The 22780-nt window shown below is 31.8% G+C and overlaps 1 protein-coding gene and 1 long non-coding RNA gene across 2 annotated transcripts; both read left to right on the top strand.

The window, feature by feature from the left end:
* The first annotated feature begins 431 nt into the window (after positions 1 to 431).
* LOC145975881 (uncharacterized) lies at positions 432 to 1217 on the top strand. The gene has a single exon (XM_083106633.1). The coding sequence runs from the start codon at positions 432 to 434 to the stop codon at positions 1215 to 1217; it is 786 nt and encodes a 261-aa protein (XP_082962759.1).
* Positions 1218 to 11571: 10354 nt separating this feature from the next.
* On the top strand, positions 11572 to 17459 carry LOC145975748 (uncharacterized). The gene is made up of 7 exons (XR_014440078.1): positions 11572 to 11727; positions 11823 to 12056; positions 12767 to 13007; positions 13723 to 13965; positions 14679 to 14911; positions 15625 to 15813; positions 17325 to 17459. It is a non-coding gene; the product is annotated as an uncharacterized LOC145975748 (long non-coding RNA).
* The last annotated feature ends 5321 nt before the right edge of the window (positions 17460 to 22780 follow it).

Genomic DNA, 22780 nt, shown 5'->3' with positions numbered 1-22780 from the left:
CATACGACACTACAGTAAAGGTGCGTTCCGTTTCATGCATGATGCGCATTATGCGCAGAAAATCTATAGTTTACGTTACGTATATTATAGATTTTTTGCGCATAATGCATGAAACGGAACGCAGCTTAAGAAGACGTCTTAAGAGACGACCGAAAGACGGACCGTCGGAGAAGCATGGGTGTGGTCGACGTGAACGAAGCATAAACGACGTGCTTGAATCTTCAAGAACTACTTCGGACTGTTCGCGTATTGAAGACATAATAATAAGGCACAACGGCCTTAGACATTATATAAAACTAACAAGAAACACAACAATTGACGCTGCGGCTTATTGAACCAGCAAGAAAATGGAATGAATACTTCAAGCGCTAGCGAATACTGCGCAAAACCAGGAGCAGACATTACATCAGATCGGTGAGTCACAAAAGCAAATGGCGGAGATACTGTCATTTCGAGCACTGAGAACGGACGATAGTGCAAAATTGTCACAATTTTCAAATTTAACTACACGGCTCGGTAAATTCGTTGATGATCCTACAAGGGGTAAAATCTTCACGTTTCGGTTTGAACGTCATAGAAGCACTTTCGCGGAAGGAGCGAAGGGTTTAACCGAGACGGAGAACAAAGAGCTACTTCTTCATGCTCTCGGGGACGACGAGTATCAACAATTACTCAATCGTTTATCACCGAAGAAACCGCATGAGATGTCTTTTGAAGATCTCGTGCAACATCTTAAGAAACAGTTCCATGATAATAAAACGTTATTTCAACGTCGTTTTGAAGCTCTCAATTTTCGTGCTTCCCCGCCAACAACGGCAATAGAAATACTTGACAAAGTAAATGTTCTGGGAGATGCCTTTGAGCTCGATAATTTCAATATCGACCAACTCAAAATTCTGCTAACGGCTGTCGCCCTGAGCGACCACACCTACTACACGGAGCGAACAGTCCTTTTCAAGGTTGCATTAGAAAAAGAAAACTGCACATTTCAAGACATTAGAGAAATCTGCTACGCACATGCGAACTGCACAGCTGACGTCATGCGTGTTGAAGGACAACGCTTCTCAGAAATCAACGCGGTCAGCCAATCAACGAAGAATTCACCTAAAAAGAAAGGTAAATATTACGAAAAGAAAACAAATCCTACTACACTGCATTACGAAAAAAAGACAAATTCTACTACATTGTCGCCATACCATGGCTGCGGTTCCGCATAACACAGACGGGATGCATGTCCTTTTAAGAAAGCAGAATGCAGATTATGCAAGAAAACGGGACATATTGCTAGAGTTTGCTTATCGAAGCAACGAAATAAAATAAATACTGTCAGATTACAAGGTGTTCTAGGCACAGGACATCAATATCGCAAATTCGTGCATATTATTAGGTGCGCAACTAAGTTCCCGCTGTTTGTCAATAGATTGCGCCACCAATAAGTGTTGGTCGATTTCGACATATCCAAAACGTCATGAACCAAGCTTAGACATATGGTAAACAAACCGTTTTGACACAGTAGTGATTTTGTTTTGGCGTCATATACTTTTGGTTGTGTGAAAATGTCTGATTTTGTGCTAAATAATCGTCATTTGCGGGAAGTGTTGATTTTCTTCTTTCATTCGAAGAAAACGGCGGCTGAAGCGCATCGAGAGCTCCACAAAGTTTACGGAGATGCTGCTCTAAGTGAAACAACGTGCCGTGATTGATTCCGTCGCTTCAAAGACGGTGATTTCGATGCTGTGTATTTGGTGGGACCAGATCGGTGTTATTTATTATGAGCTGTTGAAACCGAACGAAACCATCACTGGGGAACGGTATCGACTTCAATTGATGCGATTGAGCCGAGCACTGCGCGAAAAACGGCCACAATACGAGCAGAGGCACGAAAAATTGATTCTACAGCATGACAACGCTCGGCCTCACGTTGCCAAACCCGTTAAAACCTACCTGGAAACGCTCAAATGGGAAGTCCTACCCCACCCGCCATATTCCCCAGATATTGCGCCGTCCGATTATTACTTGTTCCGTTCGATGGCACATGGTCTGGCTGATCAGCAGTTCCGCTCATATGAAGACATCAAAAAATGGCTTGATTCGTGGATAGCCTCAAAAGATGAACACTTTTACCGTAACGGTATTCGAGCTCTGCCAGAAAGATGGGAAAAAGTTGTAGCTAGCGATGGGCAATACTTTGAATGATTCATTTGTAACCATTTTTTCACAATAAAGTTGCATTTTCATAAAAAAAACAGCGAGAACTTAGTTGCGCACCTAATACTATCAATAACAAGCCATTGAAAATGCCGTTAGACACAGGGGCGGACGTAATCACGATCGGGAGAGAAACTTGGACACGAATCGGTCGTCCAAAACTCCAACATCTTACTACTTCATGTGTTAATGTCTCAGGACATCCAATGCATACCATAGGATTTTTTAACGCCTCACTTGGCTACAAGGACTGTATGATAAAAGCACCAGTCATCGTACTTGATCGTCCAGAAACTGCACTAATTAGCTCTCAAGCAATAGATGAGCTTGGCTTAATTACCTATGACACAGGAGTTGTCGGAAATCTGCAAATGATAAATACGATTACGGTAAATTCACTTCATAAACAATTCACAGAACTTTTTAGTAGTTCAACAGGTGAATGCACCAAGATGACAGTTCATCTGCGGCTTAAACCAGATGCGAAACCGAAACATATTCCACGATGTCCAATCGCACTTGCATTAGAAGAACCAGTCAATGAAGAACTGGATAGACTCGTTAAGAATGGAATTTTAACGCCAGTCGACTTTTCGGAATGGGCTGCTCCCATAGTAGTCGCACGCACAGCAAATGGAAAAATACGTATTTGTGCAGACTACTCAACAGGATTAAATGACGCACTTGACGCGGAGGATTATCCAATCCCAGGTATAGAGGAACTTATGGCAAAACTTCGAGGAAGTTCTATCTTCTCACAACTAGATCTATTGGATACTTATTTCCATCTAAGACTAGATGAGGAAAGTAAGAAGCTAACTACAATAAATACTCATCGAGGTTTATTTTACAATCGGTTGGTTTTTGGATTAAAACCAGCTCCTGCAATTTTCCAACGTACGCTGGAACAGGCACTTACAAGTATTCCAGGCGTACTCGTCTATCTTGATGATATTCTGATTTATGGCCAGGAACGCACAGAGCATGATACGCGTTTACATGCCGTGCTAAACCGCTTGCAAGAATGGGGTTTTCGACTCCAAAAGGAAAAATGTAAATTTCATACTTCAACAGTTAAATATACCTTGGATTTATTGTTTCAGCTAAAGGTATTGAGCCCGACCCAGCACGTCTTCGACCTATCCAAACAATGCGAGCTCCGACGAATGCAAAAGAGATACGCTCGTTTTTAGATCTGATAAATTACTACGGGAAATTTGTGCCAAATTTGCATCGACTCAAAGCACCATTCGAAGCTTTGATCAAGAAAGATGTACCTTTCGTGTGGACAGCAAAAATGAAGAAAACATTTGAGGATATTAAGAATATTCTTACTGGACCACTTCTACTAGCGCATTACGATTCCAGACAAACTCTGATCGTTGCAGCAGACGCTAGTTCGATCGGAATTGGTGGCGTCTTGTTACAGCGCGCTCCAGATAGTCAGGTAAAAGCAGTCTTCCACATGTTAAAAGCATTGACAGAACTCAACAGAATTACAGCCAAATCGAAAAAGAAGCTTTAGCATTAGTCACTGCAGTTGAACGTTTTCGAAAATTCGTATATGGCTGTCACTTCGTGCTACAAACGGACCATCATCCACTTCTAGCCCTGTTTAAAACGTCGAATACAAAAGATCTAGATACACGCACAACAAATCGTTTGAAACGATGGGCTCTTCGATTAATTGGGTACGACTTCGACATAGAATATGTCAACTCCGAAAAATTTGGTCAAGCGGACGCTCTTTCAAGATTAATACAGAATGCAAAACAAGACGTAATAGACGCCGACCTCGAAGAAGTTGTAGCTGCGCTACAGGAAACAGATACAGAGCTACAACAGATTGTCAACGAATCAGTACAGTTCTTACCTTCAACGGCTCGACAAGAGCTCCAAAGTGCGACATTCAGCGATGGAATTCTCGCTGAGGTTATAGATCGTCTACAAAACAGATGGCTCAAATCGGACGTAACTGATAAAGAGTTAATGCCATATTATCGTCGTCGCGATTACTTAGCCATAGTTGATAATACATTAGTTCTAGATGAGAAACTAATTATTCCTAAACGTCTACAATCTACTGTACTGAAGCAACTACACATTGCACATCCAGGTATTCGCCGGATGATACAGCTTGCTCGACGTTATTTCTATTGGCCGGCGATGCATGATGACATCGAGAGATACGTAAAAGAATGTAATCATTGCGATCGCACAGCAAGCAACCCAGTAAAAGAACCATTACATCCATGGTCAAATCCAGAGAAACCATGGTCACGCCTTCACATTGATTTCGCAGGCCCGATACACGGACAATGGGTACTCGTCATTGTCGATAGCTATTCCAAATTCGTAGAAGCAGGATGGTTCTCAACAATAACATCGGCAGCAACATATCGATATCTGCGAAGACTCTTTAGTCGATATGGACCTCCTGAAATACTAGTTTTAGATAACGGTATTCAATTCACTTCAGTGGAATTCGCGCAACTGTGCGCCGAATTTAGAATCCTTCACCTGCGTACCCCACCTGGGCATCCACAATCAAATGGTCAAGCCGAGAGAATGGTCAGAACATTGAAAAGTTCTATAGACACAAGTCAAAGTTCACAATTAGAAACGGAATTAAACAAATTTGTTTACGCATACAACTACACACCCAGTGATGCGGTACCAGATCATAAGTCTCCGGCAGAAATATTCTTTGGACGTAAGCTTAGAACTCCATTAGATATTTTTACTGCAACCGAAAAACCTAATCTAAGTCTTATTTCTCGGCAGAAGCAAATGAAGCAACAATTTGACGCTTATCACGGCGCAAGGCCACGTTCATTTGCTACAGGTCAATCGGTACTAATTCAACTCTCCAGTGGACAGCGTATTTCTAGAAAAATTGTTAGGGTGATAGGGAAAGCACTCGCTCGCGTCAGCATTGAAGGAGGATTCATTACCAGACATTTCAATCAAATATGGAATCGTCCAAAGGGATAGGAAAGGAAATTCAATACGTTCAGCGAAGATCTACTACCTTCAAATATTTCAATTCTTTTACATATTTAATTCATTTATCTTTCCTTCTTTTCACTACTTACTTCTTCCTTATTTATATTCAAATATTTCAATTCTTTTATTAATATTTATACATATATATATATATATATATATATATATATATATATTAATTATAACATTAATGATAATTAAATAATAATGTTTAATTATTATTAATAAATAAATAATTATTAATAACAAAATAATTTAAATATATAAATATTATTAATTATTAAATACATTAATATAATATATTTAATTATATATATAAAATATTAATGTATTTATATATATAATTAAATATATTATATTAATGTACCTTCAGGAAAAGAATCAGCACGGATTCAACCAGATCCAGTACTTCACACTTCGCTAGGAGAAAGAGAGGAGGCAGAACCTCTCAACAACGGGACCACACAACCCCCAGAAGCATCTGCTCGTCGTTCTGAACGTCTTTCACATCGAATTCGACCAGACAAAGCAGTGGGAGGAACTCGCCCCTACCGAAAACAGCATTCTTAAGCAAGGGAGGAATGTTGGGTATATTGCGCCCTTTGACAGGCCCTAAGCTCTACGCTACTGATTGACGAACTGCACGACCAAGAGCGATTGCTCGCACGACAACGTGCAGAGGCGACATAGCACATAGCATATAGCATAGCACGTAGCACGGCACGACTATGCACACGGCATGACTGTGCACACGACACTACAGTAAGAAGACGTCTTAAGAGACGACCGAAAGACGGACCGTCGGAGAAGCATGGGTGTGATCGACGTGAACGAAGCATAAACGACGTGCTTGAATTTTCAAGAACTACTTCGGACTGTTCGCGTATTGAAGACATAATAATAAGGCACAACGGCCTTAGACATTATATAAAACTAACAAGAAACACAACAGTTACCTTACTTGCATTTTTGTTGCAAACATAAATAATTCCGATATTTTCAATTGTGTTTATAATATTTAATTATACTTTTCCTTGCAAAAATATATAATTCATTAAAAAATCTTTTAAATATGTAATTATATATAATCGTATATTTTCAAGTAAGGAATCATAATAATTTTAAAACTGTAGATAATTTTTTATATATTTTTTTATATAATTTTGTATGGTTATTTTTATCGGTTTTTTTTCTTCATTTAATCTCCATTTTCTATATTGCTTGAAACTTCTTATGTTCTCTTTTCTTTAGTTAACGAACATTTTCTATATATTAACAGACAATATTTTTTTCAGATGCAGAATAAAAGAAATTCAATATAAATTTTATAATTAAACAGTTAGTTATAATTACAAATTTTATTAATTACATATTTATCAGTTGCAAGTTTCAACAAAAAGTTTAATTACATATTTATCAATTGCAAGTTTCAATAAGTTTTTGAAAAATTGATCTCTTTAATTTCATGTTCTGTTATATTATTACTTTAATATGTAAAAAATATAAATGTATAATTATCTTATATTAATATATTTTTAATAAAATAAGATACTTTTTAAAATTTGGTATCTAGCTTCATTAATGCTTAATTATTAATATTTATTATTATTAAATGATCTTAATGAAAAAAATTTTATTTATAATCAAACACTTTTTATTCTTTAATCTTTTCGGTGCTGCATGCTTTTGACGAATGTGTCGTGCATGCGCGGAGTACTCTACTGTGTGCGGCACGTCTCAGCGCTGAATAGTTTTCAAACGCCGCTTAGTATAATTCAAAATATTTTTACATATATTAAATTAAACGTTACTTTAAAGTAAAAAAATTCATTCAATTTATTATTTGAAAAAAATTTATTATTTATAAAATTATATAAGAAATATTTTCCCACTGAAGATCTTTTGGTATTTTCTTCATTTTTATACGCTAATAAAAAGTGTCTTTCCGTCAATCGTAAGGGATGATCTTCTTTCATCATCCTGCCTAATCTTGATTTCGTGATACTTTTCTAATAATGTTTTGTATTAATTCTAATTGAAAATCTGAAATTGGAATAACTTCTTGTAATAATTTAAATAACTTTTTGTAATAATTTCCGTAAAATCGAATTCTTTATTCATTTTTTAAAGTTTATAATATGTACGAGTACGCGACAACAGTGCTCGCAGTGCCCAAATCAGTAAGTGTGTATACGTAAAAATGGTACGTTAAATTTTATTAATAAAAAAAATCCTAATATTACGCATAAAATTATGCTTTTAATTTAACATATATGTTCTACATATATTTGAGATTGCAAGAACATAATTCCAATATCACAAAAAAGGACTAGATTTAAATAAAGGAAATATAATTAAATTAATAGGGATTAATAGGACTATGCAAAGTTCAGATAAAAAATAATTATAATAATTTTTTTAATTCATTAATATTACTTTATTGGAAAACGGCTTCAAATTCCATTATGCAGTTTAAAATGTTTAAGATATGTATCTGTTTAATGTATCTGCTGAAATGTGACTACGAATGTATTTATTTATTACTTTTCCGTACAATTTATATCTTTTTAGCAACAATTTTATGCATAGGCGTATTTATGCGATATAATTGATGACAAAATTGATGATATAATCTCCAGACACTTCCTAGATAAATGCATTTCATTCGATATATATGTGAGTTATTTACTTCGATTGGTAGTTGCCTTGAACGGCTGCCATCGCGATGTTTTGAGAATTTGTGTGTAAGAGGGTTGACAAATAAGATATATTATTTCATTTTATCGAAATTTCATCTAGAGTCTATTTATTTCAGGGAAGAGCTCAATGGCGCGCGCGTAGCGCGCGCCTGTGTTGTTCTGGTATTAAATAAAACGAGAGGCCAGAGGCAACGAGAACGAGAAGCATTGTCTCGTCGCCGACTGTGGAAAGTGAGAAGGAGACAGAAAATAATATTTCTGTCTTCCTCTATTATCCGAAGCAAGCCGAGGCGCCGCACAGTGGTGCGAACGTACAATTTTCTGTTCAAAATAGGCTACAGGTCGTATTTCTTAACCGATTTTAATGTGTCTTTAACAGAAATACTCGGAAATAAATTCTGAAAAGAACTGTCAAGGCCGATTTTTGAATTTTTTTGTTTGTGCAAAAATATTTACATAAATAAAGGAAAAATTCGCAATTTTCCACTAAATAATTTTTTATCTGGCTACAAGCTACTTTAATAACCACGTTATCGATGAAAATGAATACTATACCATCATAAGAGAAGAAATAATAAAGAAATAATAAATTAAATAAACATTTAGCTTTTATAAACAAATTATTTAAACAAATTATGGATTTCTGTGCTTTTTCACACAAATAATTAGTTTATTAGTTTAATTGATCCAAAATTACTATTATAATGATAATTTTTTACTAAACTTTATTGTAAACTAACAATTTCTATTGTTATAAACAATAAAATAAATAAATAGTGTTTTAAAAATGAGTCACTAATTTACCAAATTTAGAATACTTTTCTATGAGGAAATTACAAAGAATCTTCTTAGAAATCTTAAAAAAAGTTTATTATGTATGATTAATGGAGAGATGTACTATTAATCAAATATTTATACTATTAGTGAAATATCAATATTTTTAGCGAAGCCAAACTATCAAGAAGGATATAATGAACAAAATCAAAGCTTAAAATCAAAGCTAAGGAGCATAAAAGCAAAAAAATTCAATGCATGGTGCACAGTCTAGCGCGTGAGAGAAAAAGCGTCCCGTCTGGTACTGGTTGTGGCCACTAGATGTCGATTCTCACAAAATCATTCTCGCAAGTGAAATGAGTTTCAGATGGTTTCAAAAGCGTCCCGTCTGGTACTGGTTGTGGCCACTAGATGTCGATTCTCACAAAATCATTCTTGCAAGTGAAATGAGTTTCAGATGGTTTCAAAAGTAAGAAGAAAGCACGGAGAATTTCTATTGGATTTTTATGCTTTTATGCTACTTAGCTTTGATTTCGAGAATTTTGCTTCGCAAGTATCGCTGAAAATATTGATTTTATTGATATTTGATTAATAGTATATTTCTATTAATCATACATAATGGACCTTTTTAAGGTTTCTAAGAGAATTCTTTGTGATTTCCTCATAGAAAACCATTCTGATTTAAGTAAGTTAGTGACTCATTTGCAAAATGAGTACACTCTTAATGCTGAGCAAATCAAAATAGTCAGTAACGCTTTAAATCAATACTTTTTCAGTACTTTCCAAAAAAAGTGGAAGAAATCAATGTACGTAAAAAGCAAATTTGAAGAACACTTCGAAAAATGGTTAAACTCAGATTTTGTTGTACATTTTTTTGAGAAAAAGACTAATACTGGAAGAAAGCCTTCTTCGAGCGAGTTTCAAGAGCTTTCTGTTGCAACAAAGAGACGAAGATTGATTTCAATCGAAAAAAACCATTCAAATACTGAAATTCAGGAAGCATTTTTTCGAATGCTACGAACAAACGGAAAATGGAAATTGGCAAATATTATAAAGACAATTTTAATAAGAAATGACGAAGAGTCTAAAAACTTAGAAAATTGTGATGAACAATTACAAACTCCGTACTCTGTGGAAGAAGCTTTAGCTTTGATAGAAGACGTTAAACTGTCCAAGTATGAAGTTGTTCGAATGCAAGCTAAAAAAAGAAATGTTGATATTTATCCCGCGTATAATAAAGTATTAGAGACAAAAAAAGAATGCTATCCCTCACAGATATTAACGTCGGAAGTAGAAGCGCGTATAAATCTTCAATCTTTGATTGATCACACAATACTGCGACTTTTTAAAGATCCCAATTTATGTCTTCCTGATATTGACAACAATGTAAAAATTTGTGATTTAGATTTTACTATCAAATATGGTTGCGATGGAGCATCTAATCAAGGACGATATAATCAAAAACTACCGGGTGTAAATTCTACTGACGAAACTGTTTTTACTGTCTCTATGGTACTTTGCTTAAAAGAGCGTAATAAATCCACAATTGTTTGGAATAATCCTCATCCCGTATCACCTAGACGTTGCATACCAATTGTTTTTATATTTACAAAAGAAACAAAGGACAGAACAAAACAAGAAATGCAGCTAATTAAAGATCAAATAGAGAAATTGCAACCAATAAAACTTACTATTTCTGATATCACGTTCATAGTTCATGTAAACATGCATTTAACTATGGTAGACGGTAAAGTCTGTCAAGCACTGAGTGATACTCCCTCATCTGCAAGTTGTTATATTTGTGGCGCAAAGCTTACTGAAATGAATCAACTTGAGCGTGTTAAAGAAAAAAGAGATAATACCTCCCATTATGAATTCGGTCTTTCAACACTACATATGTGGATATTTATGGAATGTATTTTGCACATTGGTTATCGATTAGATTTTTGCAAACGATCTGTAGTAACTGATGAGCAAAAACGAATGAAAAATGAAGCTAAAGAAAGAATTTGCACAGAATTTAGGGAAGAGCTAGGTCTACTAATAGATATACCAAATCAAGGAACTGGAAATACCAACAGCGGAAACACTGCCCGAAGATTTTTTCAGATCCTGATTTAGCTTCTAAAATAACAAAAGTAAATACCGAACTTATCAAAAGATTCAGCCTAATTTTAAGAATGATAGCAAGTAACACAAAAATACCAATAGAATGTTTTGAGAAGTTTGCCTTTGAGACTGCAGAACTGTATGTCAAGCTTTATCCTTGGTTCTTTATGCCTCCAACAGTCCATAAAGTACTCTTGCACGGAGGAAAGATAATGCAACATTTCTTACTTCCAATCGGTCAATATTCCGAAGAAGCTGCTGAAGCACGCAACAAAGATTTCAAGCGCTTCCAAATTTCATACCCGAAAGTATTCTCGACTAGCTTCAAATGAAGATTTGATTCACAAATTACTAGTGTCTTCTGATCTTTACATTGCTTCCTTAAGGCAACAATGGACAAAGCCGGAAGATAAGATCGATGATGAAATCATAAAATTAATTCAGCAATATCAAATAAAAGATGATTAAATTAGCTGAAGCGGAAATGTCTAAAAAAACATTTCCTGTCGAAGGAATGATTTATAAAATTATTTACAAGATAATACATATGCACATACAAACCCGCGCACGCGCGTTAATCATAACATAACCATTTTGATTATATTTTTATTGTTTTTGTTATTAATAACAATTTACTTTGTTAACATCATCTATTATTAATTTGCTCATAATTCCACGTGTTATATATCCTATATGAAAAAAGTCATGAAACGTCTGAAGTGTGTGTTTTGTATCGCTTGTATTGTTGCCCCTTTTCCGCGTGTCTGATTGGCGGTCGATGCTTTCGTGAGAGAGAGGTGTGAATGTAATCGCTGAAAGTTCGGTGACAGTTTAATGACATTTCGTGAGCGGGGTTATTATAATATTAAATATCGAGAGAGAGGATCCGGCATTCTAATTAATATAAGTCGACGCGTCATAAAATATAAAAGTATATTGCTTGCAACATTTTACTGTCAAGCAGATGTCGGCTTGCAAATCCTTTCAATTTCTGCTACGTTTTTAATATTATAATACATATTTCAGGTTATTAAGAAGAAAGAATTAATAACAACAAAAAATAAAGAAATAGAAATAGAATAAAAAGGAAGATAAAGAAAAGATTTTTATCGAGAAGAAAAAGGAGCTAAGAGAGAAAGAAAGAGCTAGAGAGAGAGAGAGAGAGAGAGAGAGAGAGAGAGAGAGAGAGAGAGAGAGAGAGAGAGAGAGAGAGAGAGAGAAGATACATAACAGATAAAGAGAAGATTCACTGACAAAAAAGTATGTATACAGCGCTGACTTGATTATTAAAGTAGTATTAATATTCGAAGACGATACATTAATATTTCCATATTTTAAAAGTATATTGTTTGTACAACATTTTACTGCGAAGCAGATGTCGGCTTGCACACTTTTTTAATTTTTGCTTCGTCTTGAAATATTGAATACCAACAATAGTCGCCGCGCAATTAATACGGCGCTGACTTTATTATTAAAGGAGTATTAATATTTAAAGGCTAACGATAAATTAATTATAGATAAAAAAGCTATAAAGCATTTAAAGCATTTGAAGTTCACGTATAACCCGCTGTATAAATCGCGCGGCGACATTGGTCAGTATTTAATAATTAAATACGTGGCAGAAATTAAAAGAGTGTGTAAGTCGACATCTGCTTGACAGTAAAATGTTGTCCAAACGATATACATTTGAAAAATGCAAAAGATGAATTTATCGCTCGCCTTTAAATATTAATACTTTTTTAATAATTCTTTAAATATTGAACACCGACAATTGTCGCCGTGTGGTTTATACGGCGCTGACTTGACGATTAAAGAAGTATTAATATTTAATGGCGAGCAATAAATTAATCGTTTTCATATTTAAAAATTGTATTGTTTGGACAACATTTTGCTGCCAAGCAGATGTCTTCCTGCAAACTCTTAATATTATATTATTAATAAATAAATAATAAATAAATAATATATTTCAGGTTATAAATAGTTAAAAAATAAGAAGAAACAATTAATAACAACAAAAAATAAAGGAATAGAAATAGAATAAAAAGAAGATAAAGAGAAGATTTTTATCGAGAAGAAAAAGGAGCTAAGAGAGAAAGAAAGAGCTAGAGAGAGAGAGAGAGAGAGAGAGAGAGAGAGAGAGAGAGAGAGAGAGAGAGAGAGCGAGAGAGAGAAGATACATAACAGATAAAGAGAAGATCCACTGACAAAAAAGTATGTATACGGCGCTGACTTGATTATCAAAGTAGTATTAATATTCGAAGATGAGCGATAAATTAATATTTTCCATATTTCAAAAGTATATTGTTTGTACAACATTTTGCTGCGAAGCAGATGTCGGCTTGCACACTTTTTCAATTTTTGCCTCGTCTTGAAATATTGAATACCGACAATAGTCGCCGCGCAATTAATACGGCGCTGACTTTATTATTAAAGGAGTATTAATATTTAAAGGCTAGCGATAAATTAATTATAGATAAAAAAGCTATAAAGCATTTAAAGCATTTGAAGTTCACGTATAACCCGCTGTATAAACCACGCGGCGACATTGGTCAGTATTTAATAATTAAATACGTGGCAGAAATTAAAAGAGTGTGTAAGTCGACATCTGCTTGACAGTAAAATGTTGTCCAAACGATATACATTTGAAAAATGCAAAAGATGAATTTATCGCTCGCCTTTAAATATTAATACTTTTTTAATAATTCTTTAAATATTGAACACCAACAATTGTCGCCGTGTGGTTTATACGGCGCTGACTTGACGATTAAAGGAGTATTAATATTTAATGGCGAGCAATAAATTAATCGTTTTCATATTTAAAAATTGTATTGTTTGGACAACATTTTGCTGCCAAGCAGATGTCTTCCTGCAAATTCTTAATATTATATTATTAATAAATAAATAATAAATAAATAATATATTTCAGGTTATAAATAGTTAAAAAATAAGAAGAAACAATTAATAACAACAAAAAATAAAGGAATAGAAATAGAATAAAAAGAAGATAAAGAGAAGATTTTTATCCAGAAGAAAAAGGAGCTAAGAGAGAAAGAAAGAGCTAGAGAGAGAGGGAGAGTGAGAGAGAGAGAGAGAGAGAGAGAGAGAGAGAGAGAGAGAGAGAGAGAGAGAAGATACATAACAGATAAAGAGAAGATCCACTGACAAAAAAGTATGTATACGGCACTGACTTGATTATTAAAGTAGTATTAATATTCGAAGACGAGCGATAAATTAATCTTTTCCATATTTCAAAAGTATATTGTTTGTACAACATTTTGCTGCGAAGCAGATGTCGGCTTGCACACTTTTTCAATTTTTGCCTCGTCTTGAAATATTGAATACCGACAATAGTCGCCGCGCAATTAATACGGCGCTGATTTTATTATTAAAGGAGTATTAATAAATGGCTAGCGATAAATTAATTATAGATAAAAAAGCTATAAAGCATTTAAAGCATTTGAAGTTTACGTAAAGTTCATGTATAAACCGCGCGGCGACATTGGTCAGTATTTAATAATTAAATACGTGGCAGAAATTAAAAGACTGTGCAAGCCGACATCTGCTTGGCAGCGAAATGTTGTCCAAATGATATACATTTAAAAAATGTAAAATATTAATTTATCGCTCGCCTTTAAATATTAATACTCTTTTAATAATTCTTTAAATATTGAACACCGACAATTGTTGCCGCGTGTTGTTTATACAGCGCTGACTTGACGATTAAAGGAGTATTAATATTTAATGGCGAGCAATAAATTAATCGTTTTCATATTTAAAAATTGTATTGTTTGGACAACATTTTGCTGCCAAGCAGATGTCTTCCTGTAAATTCTTAATATTATATTATTAATAAATAAATAATAAATAAATAATATATTTCAGGTTATAAATAGTTAAAAAATAAGAAGAAACAATTAATAACAACAAAAAATAAAGGAATAGAAATAGAATAAAAAGAAGATAAAGAGAAGATTTTTATCCAGAAGAAAAAGGAGCTAAGAGAGAAAGAAAGAGCTAGAGAGAGAGGGAGAGTGAGAGAGAGAGAGAGAGAGAGAGAGAGAGAGAGAGAGAGAGAAGATACATAACAGATAAAGAGAAGATCCACTGACAAAAAAGTATGTATACGGCACTGACTTGATTATTAAAGTAGTATTAATATTCGAAGACGAGCGATAAATTAATCTTTTCCATATTTCAAAAGTATATTGTTTGTACAACATTTTGCTGCGAAGCAGATGTCGGCTTGCACACTTTTTCAATTTTTGCCTCGTCTTGAAATATTGAATACCGACAATAGTCGCCGCGCAATTAATACGGCGCTGATTTTATTATTAAAGGAGTATTAATAAATGGCTAGCGATAAATTAATTATAGATAAAAAAGCTATAAAGCATTTAAAGCATTTGAAGTTTACGTAAAGTTCATGTATAAACCGCGCGGCGACATTGGTCAGTATTTAATAATTAAATACGTGGCAGAAATTAAAAGACTGTGCAAGCCGACATCTGCTTGGCAGCAAAATGTTGTCCAAATGATATACATTTAAAAAATGTAAAATATTAATTTATCGCTCGCCTTTAAATATTAATACTCTTTTAATAATTCTTTAAATATTGAACACCGACAATTGTTGCCGCGTGTGGTTTATACAGCGCTGACTTGACGATTAAAGGAGTATTAATATTTAATGGCGAGCGAGATAAATTAATCTTTTTCATATTTAAAAATTATATTGTTTGGACAACATTTTGCTGCCAAGCAGATGTCTTCCTGCAAATTCTTAATATTATTATTAATAAAGAAATAATAAATAAATAATATATTTCAGGTTATAAATAGTTAAAAAATAAGAAGAAACAATTAAAAACAACAAAAAATAAAAAAAGAGAAATAGAATAAAGAAGAAAATAAAGAAAAGATTTTCATCGAGAAAAAAAGGGGCAAAGAGAGGGAGAGAAAGATATAGAGAAAGTGAGAAGATACATAACCGATAGAGAGAAAATACACAGATAAAAAAGTATGTTATTGACTTAATTATTAAAGCAGTACTAATATTTAAAATTGAGCGATAAATTAATCTTTTCTATATTTCAAAAGTATATATATATAATTACATATATATATTTATTATATACACATATATATTTATATATATTATATATACAGGGTGTTTCATTTTAATCCGACCAGTCGAATATCTCGAAAACCAAGCCCGGGAGAGAAAAATATTTCAGACAAAAGTTGTTTGGTTTCGAGGGGGCCATAAGATGGTGACAATGATTTGACCTTGAACAGTCATTTGAAGGTCACGTGAAGGTCACTTCAATTTTTTTAAATGGAACACCCTACATATTTTTACACATTCTTGTAGCTTATCTCGAGAGCTTTCCAAAACACTATAATTAAGTACCTTTTCGTTAAGTACTTTTTGAGTTATGAGGCTTGAAATAATTTCTTAATTCTACATAAACCGTAAAATATCTAGTAAAATATTCATTTTTCGATTATCTTACCTTAACATTTTTATGTACAAAATAATGAGAGGAATCAATTGGTAAAGAAAACACATAATATTTTTGAAGAAAAAATATGTAATTTGCAATTAACAATTCCATATTTTTTCTTAAAAACAACTATGTGTTTTCTTTACACCAATTGATTCCTCTCATTATTTTGTACATAAAAGTATTAAGATAAGATAATCGAGAAATGAATATTTTACAAGATATTTTACGGTTTATGTAAAATTAAGAAATTATTTCAAGCCTCATAACTCAAAAAGTACTTAACGAAAAGGTACTTAATTATAGTGTTTTGGAAAGCTCTCGAGATAAGCTACAAGAATATGTAATGACAAATAGTAGGTTCCATTTAAGAAATTGAAGGTGACCTTCATGTGACCTTCAAATAACTCTTCAAGGTCAAACCAATGATACCATCTTATGGCCCCCTCGAAACCATAAAACTTTTGTCTGAAACATTTTTTTCTAAAATGCTTTGTTTCCGAAATAATTGCGTGCGTTAATTAAAATGGCTCACCCTGTATACCATATGCTTTGTTTTCCTAGAGCATAGTATAATAAAATTGATTTTTAAAAATTGATTTTTTATTTTTGGTCTTAGAAATTTAAGTACTTCATAAAGACTAATTAATAAATGTTAATAATAAACCTTTAATTCGATTTATATAGCAATTTTTTATAAAATTTTGCTGCATTAAATTTTGCTGCTTTATTCCAGTAAAGGTGAATTAAAATGTTGTTTTACATTTATGTACTGATTAATTTATTATGCAGTCGGTAATCTCCCGCATGATAAAAAGATTGACACAAGCAATAAAACATATACATATATATATATATATACATATATTTTATATATATGTTACATATACATAATGCGCCTTTTTTTTCTTTATTTGGAGATTAAGAAATATGAGAAGAAAAATGAAAAAAAAGAGAGAAAAAGAATGAAATTATAAGTGAATATTAAAAATTAATATTATTAACATTTTTACTTTTTATTTAGAGTTAAAGAAGCCGAAAACTTTGCTTAAAAAAGAGAAAATAAAAAAAGACAGAGAAAAAATAGAAAGAAGAAAAAAGATTCGTAAAAGAAAAAGATTTAAAAGAAAAAAAACGGAAGATTGACAGAGAAAGATTAGAAGAGGTATTTATATGTATTGATACTTATAGATATGTATAAATATGTACATGTATGTATATATAAAATACAAATGTATTTATATACATATAATACATATATACATATAATTAGTCATATATGTACAATTAGCGTATATATTAGCATTTAATATCTTTTTTTATAAAGTGAAATAATCAATATTTTAAATATGCATTTTAGAAGATTTCGTTTAAAATAAAATCAATCAAATATTTTAAATATGCACTTTTTAGAAGTTGTCGACAAAAAACATATATAAAAGTTCCATTCTGGATAATATTTTAGTCAATTTCAGTAATACATATTTATTATAAATAAATCATTAATGCATGATCTTATACATGCAAGATATTTCATATAGAAGAATATACATAGCTTCGCGATATTAAACGTAGCTTGTTAATTAGATGTATTGAAAAATAGCAAAATCTTCCAAAAAATAGCTTGCTAATTAAATGTATTGAAAAATAGCAAAATCTGCCAAAAAATAGCTTGCTAATTAAATGTATTGAACAACAGCAAAATCTGCCAAAAAATAAAAATTAAAAAGAAAAGTAAATATACAAATTATAATTAACAAATATGATTCAAAGATATTAATCCAATTTAAATTCTGATGAATGTTTGTATATGTATGCTTACTTATAAGGAAGTGAAATTATTTTTTTTTAATTCTTAATTGGGTAATCACATTACTTTTTCATAAACTTTACATGAAATATCTTGCATATAAAAGCATATGCATTTTTTAATATGCATTTTTTAATGATTTATTTATCATAAATAAATACTATTTAAATTAATATCTATATTAGATGTGTAAAAAGAGTAATGTAGGATGATTACTTTTTTTAATTATCTAGAAATATTATTCAGAAGTTAAACGTATATTTATTTAGACACACACAATTAGTCATATATGTACAATTAGCGTATATATTAGCATTTAATATCTTTTTTTATAAAATGAAATAATCTTTAATCAATATTTTAAATACACATTTTATAAGATTTCGTTTAAAATAAAATCAAACCAATATTTTAAATATGCACTTTTTATAAGATTCGACAAAAATCATATATAAAAAAGTGTGGCTATAAGTGGAATTCTATTCTGGATAATATTTTGGTATAGTTCAAACAGATACTTTTTATATTTCTATATTTACTTTTTTTACATTTGACCTTGTAAATTATTGATGATTATTAAAGATTATTGTATATTATTATTCCAGATTATTTCAGTGGTAGTAAGTGACGAAGAGCTCGAGAAGTGGGTTAATTTTTAATTTTTTATTTTTTAAAGGCTGCTGTGCGCCTGTAAAAAAACGGCTGCTGCGCGCCGATATAAGGCTGCTGTGCGCCTGTAAAAAGCGGCTGCTGTGCGCCGATATAAGGCTGCTGTGCGCCTGTAAAAAGCGGCTGCTGTGCGCCGATATAAGGCTGTGTGACGTCCCGACCAATAATTTTCTTCTTTTACCATATAAGTGGATTCCTTCTTTACCTTATTAAAATTTGTGCAATTCCATCTAATTACAAAAGAGCAAGATTGAAGGAAATATCTTTTGTTAGCATTAACATCATAATTACATTTATCCTTAGTTATATTTTAACTAATTTTAATTATATTTTAACTATTTTTTATTATATTTTAATTAATTATTTTAAATAATTATTTTAACCAAATTTATTAGAGTTATAGTATTAATTTTATAAGGATACTTATATAAAAAGAATTATAAGTTCATCAACGAATAATGCATTGTACAAGGGAGCGATATTGAAACGCCTTTAAGATTCGAGTGCTTTTATCTATTATGGAATGTAAATCATAACAATAGACCGTCGTCATTCCCTCGTTACGACATCATTTGTAAATTTTCGGTTAATTAAATATTCCACTTAAGTAATATCGAAATTAGGTAATAAGAGCAAAATTCAAAATTGTACATAGCCAAATTTGGAAAAAGGAACTAAGCCTGAAATAGAATTGTAATATTATTAAGAGGATTCGTTCATATATTTCACACGGCGACTTGCTCTCGCTAATCAGCTAAACATAACATCCGCATACCAAACTCTGGCCGATCGATATTCCAACGGACAAAGAAGATGACGAAATTTGCCTTATCTAATCCCTCAAATCGTACTGAGGAGGACCAGCGTCTACCGGCATTGTCACGGAGGACCAGAAGTTTTTTCTCCGGCTTACAGTCAAGACGTACTCTGATTTTCGCTGATTGTTCACTGCATCATTCACTGACTTGATTGTAACTACTTATACACTTTTATTCTATACAATATAAATGTATAATTAATTGGAAAGTTCTACGAGAGATTTTACTGAGAACCACTCTTTACCGCCGAATATTGAAATCCATTATCCATTGGAAAATTCACACTACGGGATCTTTGAATTTCGAGCGATACTTCTGATAGATCTAGAAGGAAGGAAGGAAGAATATTATATATTCTCCTAGTAAGTAAGGGATAATTAGGAACTAGATGAGTTAAAATTATTTTAATCCTTTTTCTATCATATAATTATTATAATTAATGTCATTAATTTAATTCCCATTGGATTATTTAACATAATTTTGTCATTATTACTTTACTTGGTATAATCATATTGTACGATTCATAATTACTACTATAATTTATAATTATTATTTCGATTTATAATTATTAATTATCCTATTATTTGAGTTCATTATCATTATTTGATTATTATCGTTTATTAATAAATGAAATGATTGAGTTAATAATATTTATATTAATATTGATTATTTTAATTTTATTCATTCTTTCGGCATTACTTTATGATCAATTGCGTTTTCTTATTTAATCTAATCATTTAGTTATACTATATTATTTTATTTTATCTTTTTATTCTGTTTATTCTCATTTGGAATATAATTTTAAATTTGATAATAGATCATAATCTCCCTCATCCCCAGTAAACCCGGTGAATGCAGGGTGACTGAAAAATACGGGAGGCATTAGAATAAAATAATTAAGTTACCCATCTCGGTATTGTAGTTTTCTATTATTTTGTAACCGGGACGTAACAGCTGCTGTGCGCCTGTAAAAAGCGGCTGCTGTGCGCCGACAGAAGGCTGCTGTGCGCCTATAAGGACCTATTGTATGTAAAATATTTATATAAAAAAATATATATAAAATCTAATATATATAGATATATATATATATATAAAATGTTTGTAAAAACAAAGACTCATATAGTTATGCTGCCTAAAGAAAAAAATATAATTGTTCGAGGTGAATGGTTAACTGATATTCATATGGACCATTTTAACCATCTTTTAAAAAATTGTTCAGATTATAGACCTGTTGAAACATGGCGAATACAATGTCTTGATACAATTCAACCTGTGCCAAAAGATAAAAAACATATACAAATATTACATAGTTCGTCAAGTTTATATGATGGACATTGGGTGTGCAGTTATTATAACCCAAAAAATATATTTATTTATGATTCGTTAAATACTAAAAAATTACATAAGCATCATGAAGAATTCTTGAAAAGATTATTCCCAACATACGATTTCGAAAAATACTCTGTTAAATTTCCAACTGTGCAACATCAACCAAACGGTAATGATTGTGGTGTTTACGCAATAGCTTTTGCAATTTCATTATTATTTAATATTAAACCTGAGAAAGTAAAATATAATCCTAGTTTAATGCGTTTGCATTTAATAAAGATTTTTGAGTCTAATGTTATTGAGCATTTTCCACAAGATCCTCAATATATTTTTCAGGAGGTACTTCCCTTAGCAGTAATAAAAGCACGAGAGGTTGAAGCAATTCGTTTACGTACTATACGTACTTCTCAAAAGCTACATATTAATAATAATGACTGCAAAATTAATAGCAATAAAAATGTGTGCAATGATAATGAAATAAATAGTATTACAATTAATGAACAAATTTATAGAATCAAAAATTCTGAAAATAAATATGTTCAAAAATGTTTTCTATCTGGTGATAATGATGAATTAGAAAAAAATATTAATATTAATAAAAGAAAATATGATTTGGAAAATCAATGCATTAACAAGCGATTGCGCTATATGCAAGTTTTAGAAGATAATCTTGATAAACAAAATTTAGAAAGTAATCACATTAGACAATACGATCTATATAAACAGAACATAGTAGAGAAACGCGCTAAACAACGTAATCGATATAAACAGAACTTAGAAGAGAAACGCGCTAAACAACGCAATCGATATAAACAGAACTTAGAAGAAAAACGCGCTAAAAAGCGCGATCGCTATAAACGGAATTTAGAAGATAAACGCGCTGAACAACGCAATTGCTATAAACAGAACTTAGAAGAAAAACGCGCTAAAAAGCGCGATCGCTATAAACGGAATTTAGAAGATAAACGCGCTAAACAACGCAATCGCTATAAACAGAATTTAGAAGATAAACGCGCTAAACAACGCAATCGTTATAAACAGAATTCAGAAGATAAATGCGTTAAAGAACGATATCGATATAAAGCAGATTTAGAAAATAAACGGATACAAAAACGTATCCGTTATTCCAAAGATTTTCAGCGCGAACGAGATAGACAAATAAAATTAAATCCTGATCGTAAATGGCTTTACAATAAGCGATATTATTTGAAAAAAAGTACAAAATCTATATCTGAAATAAAAAATCTAACTATTGTCCAAAAAATTAATAAAAAATATGAAAAGTTCTGGTCGAGAAATTCTATAAAAATTTGTAATTCTTTAGAAATATTTAAAGTAAAAGATATTGTAAAAAAAATTAATATTAAAGGTCATATTGAAAAACAATTAGAAGCAGAAAAAATTATACGTTGGTGTATGCATATTAGAAATAGTCATATTCGCAACATATACAAAATGTTAACTTTAATTAGAAAGAAATCAGAAGTGAATTTAACTCTTGTGGCTGAATGTTCTACAATTGATGAAAAATTACGTGCATTATGTGGTATATCTAAGCATACAGCCTCATCTGAAAATTACTTTATTGATTCTACATATCGCGATATAACTTCATCAGAACCTTTAATAATAAATACAAAGGGACAAGTTATAAATATATTACCGTTAATAGAAGGCCAATTAAAAAATTCATGGTCATGCAATACTTTATGTAAAATTGATAAACCGTTAATTAACCGTTATCAAGAATTTCTCGAAACTATAAATATATGCACTTTAAAGAATGTATCAAAATTGATAAAAAGTATTTATGAATGTACTATGAAAACTAAGATTTCAAGTGAAAAATTAGGT

This window comes from Camponotus vicinus, unplaced genomic scaffold (assembly GCF_025532165.1).
Source record: "Camponotus vicinus isolate PSW18456_S1 unplaced genomic scaffold, iyCamVici1.0 SCAF_8, whole genome shotgun sequence".
NCBI lineage: Eukaryota > Metazoa > Arthropoda > Insecta > Hymenoptera > Formicidae > Camponotus > Camponotus vicinus.
Note: the sequence above shows the minus strand (reverse complement) of the source record. Positions and strands in the feature narration are given on the sequence as shown.

Coding starts and splice junctions, on each gene's coding strand:
- LOC145975881 (XM_083106633.1), top strand. CDS start 432: ATGGCGGAGATACTGTCATTTCGAGCACTGAGAACGGACGATAGTGCA.